Source organism: Myotis davidii, unplaced genomic scaffold, assembly GCF_000327345.1.
Source record: "Myotis davidii unplaced genomic scaffold, ASM32734v1 scaffold805, whole genome shotgun sequence".
In the NCBI taxonomy this organism is placed as follows: Eukaryota; Metazoa; Chordata; class Mammalia; order Chiroptera; family Vespertilionidae; genus Myotis; species Myotis davidii.
In genome coordinates, this window is record NW_006296430.1 from 123,449 (window position 1) to 133,393 (window position 9,945).

A 9,945-nucleotide genomic window follows, 5' to 3' on the forward strand; every position below is an offset into this window, starting at 1 on the left:
CGCACCACACCTCCTCTGAGTCTTGGTATGCTTTTCTCTTTCCTTCTAGTTGTAGAATTTCCACTCAGCCAGCCTTCCTGTGGTTCTGGGTGATGTCCGTTCCGTCTATTAGTTGTATTTTTGAAGTGGTTGTGCGAGGCAGCAATCTCCGGTGTTTACCTATGCCGCCATCTTGGTTTCTCCATCAAGTATTTTTTCTTTACTGCCTTGTCCTGATGGTCTTGAGAATGGGCTACAAATGCACTAAACTTAAGTATAAAGTTCTTCCTTTATAAAATGTATCTACAACCACCTCCCTTATGTACCCACTCCACACACCAAACACACATATATTTCATTTTTTAAGCAGCATGATGGCTGTTTCTAAATGAACTCAACCAGTTACCATGGCTTCTGTCTGATGAACCTAATGGGGGCTGAACTTAAAATTATCTACTGACAAAGGAAATCAAGAAACCAGAGTACTGAGTTTGAGTCATATTAGCTTCAAATTTTACTGAATTAAAGTTCATGTGTTTGTAGAAATATGAACAACTATTTTGTTAGGATTTTTAAGTCAATAGTTTCATCCCCACAAACATTCTTAACTCTTCAGTTTGGCAACAGACAATAACTTTATGGGGGGTGAGGGGTTTGAAAAAGTCCTTGGCTTCAGGGAGTCACAAGTAATAGCAAGAAATTTTAACAGTCAAGGACAACGTGGTTAAAGGCTAGAATTGCTCTTTTGAGCACAGTTTCAGGTAACTACAATGTGAGGGTTTGTCACAATCTCTTTACAAACAGTCTAAAGCCACTGAGCAAGGATGTCCTTCATGAACACATACAAACATCAAGAATTATTCTTCGGCCCTGGCTGGTGTGGTTCGGTTTGTTGTGGGTTGGACCCATCAGGGTGCATGTGGGAGTCAAATGATCGATGTTTCTCCCTCAGATCAATGTTTTGCTTTCTCTCTCCGTTCCTTCCTCCCTTCCTCTCTCTAAGATCAATTGAAAAAATAAAATGAACTTGTTCCATTAAAAAAAAAGAGTTTTTCCTCCCCTTAAGATGCTCTTTTCCCCCCCTTGCTACAGTAACATAATCAAGATCAGACACTTGAAATTTCTAAAGAGATACAATCCCCCCAGCTGGTATGAACCAGGTCGCATGGCGGGCATATGCACGGGTTGCAGGCTCGATCACCAGTGTAGGGCATGCAGGAGGCAGCCAATTGACGATTCTCTCTCATCACTAATGTTTCTATCTCTCTCTCCTTTCCTCTATTAAATCAATAAATATACATATATATTAAATAAAAGTAGTAATGAAAAAAATATCACAATAAGACAAGTGTATGTGCTGAATGTTTCCCTATTGGGAAAAGAAGTTCCTTTGATATATAAAAAAAGAAAATCAGAAAAAATCTCACAAAATTAAAATAATAAAGAAAACTAGTATTAAAATTATTGGTTTGCAAGTTAGTCTTACTTAGTAAGACAGTACAAATAATACAGGCACTCAAAATTTATTATTATTAATCCACATTTTATTATACACATGTACAGGCACCTTTATATAGTTAATCCACTTCATAAAATATCAGAAGTTATCATTCCAACTATATTGACTAGGAAACATGCTCATAAAGGGTAAGCAATTTGCCCAGGATTGATTACTTGGCTCATGAGGTACTGTCTCCTTCCAAAGTTCATACTCTTTCTGTTTCACGATGACTCCCAAAACAGTTTTTTAATATCCCTCAATTTTTCTATTTTATTTTATTATTATTTTTTAATCCTCACTCAACGATATTTTTTCAATTGATTTTTAGAGAGAGTGGAAGAGAGAGGGAGAGACAGAGAGAAACATCAATGTGAGAGAAACACATCGATAGGTTGCCTCCTGCACAAGCCATGCCCTGGGCCCGGGCCGGGGAGGAGCCTGCGACTGCGGTATTCGCCCTTGACCCGAATCGAATCCGGGACCCTTCAGTCCCCAGTCTGACGCTCTACCCACTGAGTCAATCAGATAGGGCAATCTTTCTATTTTAACTTAAAAGATCATTCCTTTACACATCTTCCACCTTGGCTCAACTCTGTATTATGTGCTGGCACTACAATCACTCAGGGAAACTTTGTCTCAGAAGCTCCACTTTGGTACAAGTACTTTGATATCTGCTGCACCTATCCAGTCCTTGGACCAGCATATAGGAGCCACAATGCAAACAGTGGAAGGATGAGATGACACTAATGAGAATGCGTTCAGTCTTCTGGCAGTTCACCCTGTGTGGTGGCTTCCCACCCCAGCCAAACTTCACCAACCTTGCCAAATTGGCTAATATAAGTCAAGCAAACTTTACACATACCTTTTCCCGCTACCTTTTTTAACAGGTAACAAATTATTGTTTAAAACATTTTTAAGTGTCATAAACAGATCAGCGAAGAGAAATGATTAATGAAAAGAAATAACACTTTTCTTCAGTGAAACCTATCAGGTATATCATAACTAGAGCACACCTTCTTGTAAAACAAGCACACTTCTCGGGAAGTGTGTCTAGGGTTTCTGTATTCTAATATTTCTGCGTGAGACCTTGAAAGAAAAACCACTGCCAAGTTGTCTGTCTCCTGGTCAAAATAAATAAACTCTAAACTTAAAACTCTGCAAACCAAGAATGTTCTGTACCTTCCAGCAATTCTTCTATAAAACATTTAGAAACATCCTTAACCACAAATAGAAACCAAAAGGTAGCTATGTTTCTAAATATGAGGTGGACATGCTGCTTAATCGATCTGGTTTAGAAAACATACAAAGGGGGGAAGGGGAAGGAGACAAAGTACAACAAAACTGTGTTAAATGAAATCTGACTGACTCAGAATCCGTGATAATCTGAAAGGGATCTGAACAAAGCTTAAATACTTAAAATGTCCCTGTATGTCCATACTTCAGACATAATTGTTCCCCCTGAGAAAAATCACATACGATGCCTTTAAGCTTCAATTCCTCTACTACCTACATTTTTTCCAACATACAAATGTCTGCCTGACCTGGTTCCTTTCCTCATCAAACTACTGATGCCCAGCCACATAAACATAACCACTCCAGAGTCCTTTATCCTCTGAACTTCTAAGGGATAAGAAAAAACACACTCCCAGGCTCCCAACAAAAGAACTCAGTTAAGATTTAGCATGAAATTCTAACAGATACCTATACTCTTTTAACCCTTACAATCTTTGAAAAAGATCCACATTTTGATTCATTAAGAGAATAATTAGATTCTATAATTTAATAACTACTTTTAGGGGGGAAAAGGCACAATGATTTCCCATGATTAATGTGGATATTAACTATAGCTGTTACAAATATAGTTGTGTTTCAAGGAGTTCTAGTACATGTTTTCCAAATTAAATACAAAATTTGGAAAATACACATTTGAAAATTTTTACAGAAAAACATCTTCAGTGGCTGTTACTGCTCTTCATTTTAAATGTTATCAAGATATGCTATTAAACTTTAGCAAAATTAAAAAATTAAAGAGCACAGTCTAATCAAAATAAGCAGGTTATAATTATTTGAACCAAATAATATTTACATAATTTCCTTAAGGCTTAATTTTTTAAATTCTCAATAAATATATAAAGTTACACATAATCACAACTACAAGTCTACCACAAAGTTAGCAGCACTAGTTAAACATAAAAGTTCTTATTGTAAAATGGAACTTCAACATAATTCTTAGTATAAACGTTTCATTCCATTTCCTACATTCAGGTACTAAATTATCATAAAGTTAAATCTTGAGACCAATACATTTAATCTACTAAAGTGATTTTAATCCACAACATTTAAAAAAAATCATGTTTCTAAACACAAATTACCAAGTAATTTGCACATAAAAACAAAAAAAGGGGGCAATTTTAACAACAGCTAGCACTCACTTAAAATTACTACTTGTCATGAGAAATGTCTCAAAGGCACAGCAAATTTCCTTGAGAACAACAGACACCATTAATTCAGAATGGTCACTTACCACTTCTTCCAAAGCAGCACTACGCCCAAAAGAACAAGTGAGGTGTGTGAGGCAGTTCACAAAGGACGAGAAAAGCTCACTTGGAATGGCAGTTAAGACGTTTCGAGGAAACACAGTTATCAGGTTGCTGATAATGCTGGAGATCCCCACAGCTTCAGAATCTTCTATTTCAATTCTACAAATCAGGTAACAAATGTTACTGGTGGTGGAAGACAAATTACAATAACTCATTTCCAAACATGCAAAATTTTCACCTTGTCATTCATTTTTAAAGGCATGTCTCTGTATTAATTTAAAATTACCATATAATTCAAAATATACAAAGTGGAAAAAAATCACTAGCTTTTGTTCCACTACTGTTAAGCATATAGACAAACATGAAAGTTCCTTTTTTGGTGACAAAGGGCAAGTATACCTACCCATTGATAGTACTCAGTAAACCCTCAATGAAGTGTGCTAGGTAGTCAACCTGTGCTCCTTCATCGGGGAAGACAGGTCCGTGCAAAGAAGCTAACTGGGCGAGGCACTGCAGAGAATCTTGTGCCATATCCGAATCTTCTCTGATTTTTCGATGTACCTGTTAGAAAGAATTGCTAATCCATAAAAATAAATTCTTCTTTTGTAAGGGTCACATGTCTATCATGCTGAATGAGGTAAGCGAAAACTTCACAATAGCTGGTTATTTCTAGAAAATTAATCCCTGAATTAAGCTAAATTTGAGAATGTCCCTCAGTCTACTTTACATTATAGTCCATGATTTCAAACATATCAATTAATTTTAACTGAGGGCTACCTACATTTTGAACATTGAATTGTCTCCAGCATGCTATGACAAAGAGAGAAACAGATGCTAGCCAGTCAGACATACTGCTTCTTCTAAAAACAGCAACGACAGTCATCTGTATTATGCTAGCTATGCCTTGCTACAGCTCCTTACTAAAGTTAGCAGACAAGTTCAATCAAGAGTATACAGATGCTGCTTTAGTGGAAGTAAACAGTTGCACATGGAGAAAACCAATATACCATTCAATTCCTAGACATTCATTCATTCAACGAACATAAAGCACTCTCTCAATAACTCTTGAGATTGCTTAAAATTTGTTTCAATCTCATTTTACCCTACATCAATTATATGTTCAAATATTTAAAAATAAAAATTGTATTTAAATTATATTTAAATCCACCTAAAACCTCATCTAGATTTTATTTCAATAATACAATGTAGATGTGAAACACCCAATATACATATAGTGTTCCTATATTGCTCCCTACTTTTACAATGTTACTAATATTCTCAGGTTTTAAAGATGTTTCATTTTGCCTAACCAGTTTAGCCCAGTGGATAGATTGTCAGCCTGTTCCATTCCGGTCAAGGGCACATGCCTGGGAAACATCCCCAGTGAATAGTATGCAGGAGGCAGCCGATCAATGACTCTCTCTCATCACTGATACTGCTACCTCTCTCCCCCTTCCCTTCTTCTCTGAAATCAATTATATATAAATTAAAAAAATAAAATAAAGATGCTTCATTTCTGTGAGCTCACCTAATTAAAATTGCCAAGGAAAACAGTAAAGAATTTGTGACCATTTTCTACTTTCCATAAGCATCTAACTTCTTCAGCCTTTCTTTTCCTACATAAATCTCTTTGCTTTCTGAATGTAGCATAATTTTAAACATTTATTCTCTTTTTGGTTTAGGTTATGTTCACTTTGACTCTGCAAACCATAATAATAATTATTTGAAGTCAGAACACTTCTCTTAAGTGTTCACTGGTATAGTGCTGGGACACAGTGAACAAATACTAAAAAAATCCTTATTCACCACTGATTCCATTAAGATTTAATCCCTGAACTTAAGGTTCTAAGAAACTTAAAATACTAAAAAGTCACAAAGTTAACTGATCTACTGGCATATTTTAAAATGTTACCCTCTTTGGTCTAGAGTAGTGGATGGCAAACCATGGCCTGCAGGCCTAGTCTAGCTTCCTGCCCATTTTGTATGGCTGTGATTTTGACATTTTATATGGGGGAGGAAGGAAAAATAATCAAAGAATATTTTAAGAAATGTAAAAATTATAAAAATCCACATTTTTACATAAGTTCCTAACAGTTTTACTTGAACACTGCCACACTTGTCTGTTTGGGTGTTGTCTACAGCTACTTCTATACGACAATCAAGCTGCCTCAGAGAACACATGTCTGCACAGTCTAATATTCACAAGGGCCTTTACCAAAAAAGTTTGCCAATGCCTGGTCTAGAACAATGCAAATGTTTTTCAAAATATATTCTATATTTTAAGTTTTACATAGTAAATGTGTAAACTATACAAATTCCTATGTCCACACTGTCTAATTCATGTAGTTTTGAACACAACTCATTTGGAAGTTCCTTGTCTGAAAACTAACTGATTTTCTGTCATCATGCCCTTGCATCTAACATTAAACATGATATCCGGGGATGCATATCAATGGATGCAATGCAATGTAGGACAACAGTGGGTTTCTTCTCTGCCCAGAGAGCTAAATAGTTGCTTGTTCCTGGTCTAGTAGTGACAAATCAAAAGAAAGAATACCTTTAATGAAAAAGCTAATATTGACTCTGTAGTAAAATAAAAATAAGAAACTGTCCTCAGAGCCTACCTGTACTGTTCTCTGAACTATGAGCCACATATAACCCATTGTAAACCAATATTCTTACATAATATAGTAGGTTCATGCCTTCTTCTAATTTCAGCATTACAAAGGAGTTCTACTATATCTGAATTACACTCTACACATTTAAAACTGAATTCATTGTCCAAATAGGAAAGAAGCAGAGGGATAAAGAAAAGCCAAGTCTAGCAGAAAATCCAGAGAAGTAAATAAACTATGAAGCAGGATAAGGATGAAGACAAGGAACAGAGAGAGCCAGTGAGGTGATGATTCCTATGGAACATGCTGACCCTGAGATGTCTGTGGGCCTTCCAAACACAAGCCTCCAGTAAGCACTAGGATTACAAGGCCCTGGACTCTGGAGCAGCTTGTGCTGAATATAGACCTAGGAGTCAGCAGTGTACAAATGGTGTCTGAGGTCTTATGTGGGGAAGGGGCAGCCTGAGGAAAGTGTATGCAGTCAGCAGAGTTCAGAACTGACATAGAAACACTACTATTTATGCGAAGAGCAGAGAAAGAAGAGACCCTAAATGAGATAAAAAAGAACCTAACAGTAAGGTAGGAGGAAGAATTAATGAGATTGGTTTTTCCAACACCTTATGGAAGAGACAAAAATTGAGAAGACTATAAACTTCGGAGGGGCAAATCAATACTTTAGGTTTAAAGTATTCCTAAATTCAGATAATCAACATACTTCAAGTCTTGATTCCTTGCATAGTATATTTATGTTTATCTACTTAATAAAGAAATAGTGATATCTCATGGAAAACTGCTTTCAATTAGGTAATGAATCCTATAATAGAAAATAAATTTAACAAAAACTGAATGAAATTTAAAATTTCAACCGTCATTTCGCTAACAAATAAAATGTAAATTGCTTATAAACTGCTTAAATGAAAGTGAGAGGCCACAAACACAAAGATGTTGAAATAAAAAAGTGAGCCCTAGCCCATTTTCTCAGTGGTTAGAGCATCAGCACACACACTGAAGGGTCTCAGGTTCATTCTGATCAAGGTAACATACCTCGGTTGCAGGCTCGATCCCCAGCCCCGGTTGGGAAGCGTACGGGAGGCACCCAATTGATGTGTCTCTCTCACATCAATATTTCTGCCCGCCCCCCCTCTCTAAAATTCAATGAAAAAAAAATATCCTTGGATCAGGATCAACAATAACAAAAAAACCACCACCACCACACACACACAAAAAAAACAATAACAAAATGAAAAAGGGTTAACTTTCAAATTCAAAAGTTATCTGCATGTGGTCTTTCACAGCTGACAGGAGCAGCTGTCTGGTTTGTGGAGACAGCTGTTCAGATTTAGAGTCACCATTTCCAGGCTACCAGCAAGTTTTCCACCTTTTCATTAACTGCTGGAGTGGGGTCTACTTTCAGCCAAATGAGCAACACAAGATCTTAACTTGGATCCATATCAAAACAATTTCTGCCAGATGAGAAAGGCAACAGGATTTTCAATTTAGTTACAATGGTCTCTGATACTGACAGTGTTTTTAGTTATTATTTCTGCTTTAAAGAAAAAAGTAAAGCTAATGCGTAGTCTGAACCTTTCACAGAAAACACCTAATTTATACACCGATGGATGAGTAACCTTGTTCTTGAGATTCTTAAATATATACAATATTTTAAATAGTTCAACCAAAAAAGTGAACATAGTTGTAACACTAGTACATAATATTTTTAAAAGATATAAAGGCAGGAAGTTATAATTAATGGTTGGAACTAAGCAAAAATCTTTTTTTTCTTTTTAATTGGTCTTTATTTGTGTCTTTACCCTAGTCCTTAGATCTGCTTAAATAATATGCTCATGCTATAAGAGCACTCAGCCTCCAAAACACACACACACACATTTTCCCCCAGCTTCTGTTTTATTGTGGTTGTGGACAAACGTGGAATATGTTGCTTACTTCTTTATATTTAGCAAATAAGAAATAGCACCATTTAAAGTTATAGTTAAAATAAGTTCTATACAAAAACCCTAACTTCACTCACAACTGATAATTCATACATAAAAAGTACACTACTCTAGAAGAGCAGTTCTCAAAATGTGCTCCAGGGATCTCTAAGGGTTCCTAGGACCCTGCCAGGTTGTCTCGAAGGACAAAACTGTTTTCCTACAGTACTACGATAATTGTCTTTTCCATCCTTACTGCCACACATGTATACAGTGGAGCTACCCTAAGGTTATATATGGTAATGCTGCGACCAACTGAAAACAGAAGCAAATATAAGATCGGCTGTCTTGTATTAAACCTAACATTAGATACAGTTGCAAAAAAAATGTACAATGCTACTCTTCTCACTAAATTTTTTTTTTGTTTACAAAAGTACAACTATTTGTTCATTAAAATATTATGTTATGGTTTGGTATTGCTATTTTAAAATGAATAAATTATGTTTTAAAGTTTAGTTGAATTTTTAATATGGTAAATATTAACACATTGCAAACGGATCACGAGAATTCTCGCTCCATATTACACAGTGTTTTACAAAGTATCATACTTTAAAAAGTATTAGCTTATAAGAACATGTAATAAATAACTTCAAAATGCAATGGGTATTTAATTTTAAGGCATGCCTTTAACATTTATGTAAAACGGTTTTTGTACTTGTTCAATAGAAACTTATCTGACCACTGGGTTAAGCTAGCAATAAAACTACTGGTCCACAATGTGCTAATAGTTACAACCCACATATATAAAAGCTCTTTGAATCCTTAATAATCTCTAAGAGTGTAAAGGAGTCCTGAAACCAAAAAGTTAGAGAACTTCAGTTCTAGGATATAAGCCCTTCATAATTCTACATACTTTTATAAAATATCAAGAACATTTCTATGTAATTTGTTTGAGTAGAAACATTGATTAGAAGCGAAGACTTTAGAGGACAAAAGCGATCTGTACATTTTTACCTAAAAAACTACAGAATCATACTCTCCTTTAGTGGACCTTCTGTGACCTTTGCCACCGGAGAGGAAAGGTACAACTTACTGTAAAGAAAAGCTCCATGACTCTGCTGTCCAGAAGGGCCTCCCGCCAGGACTCCGTTGGCTTTAACAGCACATTTTGTGAGGATTCAAACATGGCTATATAATGTCTGCCCAGTTATCTGGTGTCAAGGTCAACAACAATAACATTCTTACTTTGTCTAAAGTATAAATATACCCGAAATATAACAGGAGCCATCCAGAAAGAATGTAATGGAAACAGTTTAAGCCTCTTCACATATGCTACATAATTCATGCATGAAGCTTAGGAATAAAAGGCATTAAGTGGT

At 35.8% G+C, this 9,945-nt stretch overlaps 1 protein-coding gene across 2 annotated transcripts in view; it reads right to left on the bottom strand.

Moving 5' to 3' along the window:
- Positions 1–9,945, bottom strand: part of XPO4 (exportin 4) — a 104,164-nt gene that overhangs the window by 54,566 nt on the left and 39,653 nt on the right. For both annotated transcript variants that reach the window (XM_015569150.1, XM_015569149.1), the window contains exons 6-8: positions 9,660–9,772; positions 4,424–4,581; positions 4,005–4,179 (exon numbers count right to left, since the gene is read on the bottom strand). In XM_015569150.1, the coding sequence (XP_015424636.1) occupies positions 4,005–4,179; positions 4,424–4,581; positions 9,660–9,772 (446 nt within the window). The remainder of the gene's footprint in view (positions 1–4,004; positions 4,180–4,423; positions 4,582–9,659; positions 9,773–9,945) is intronic.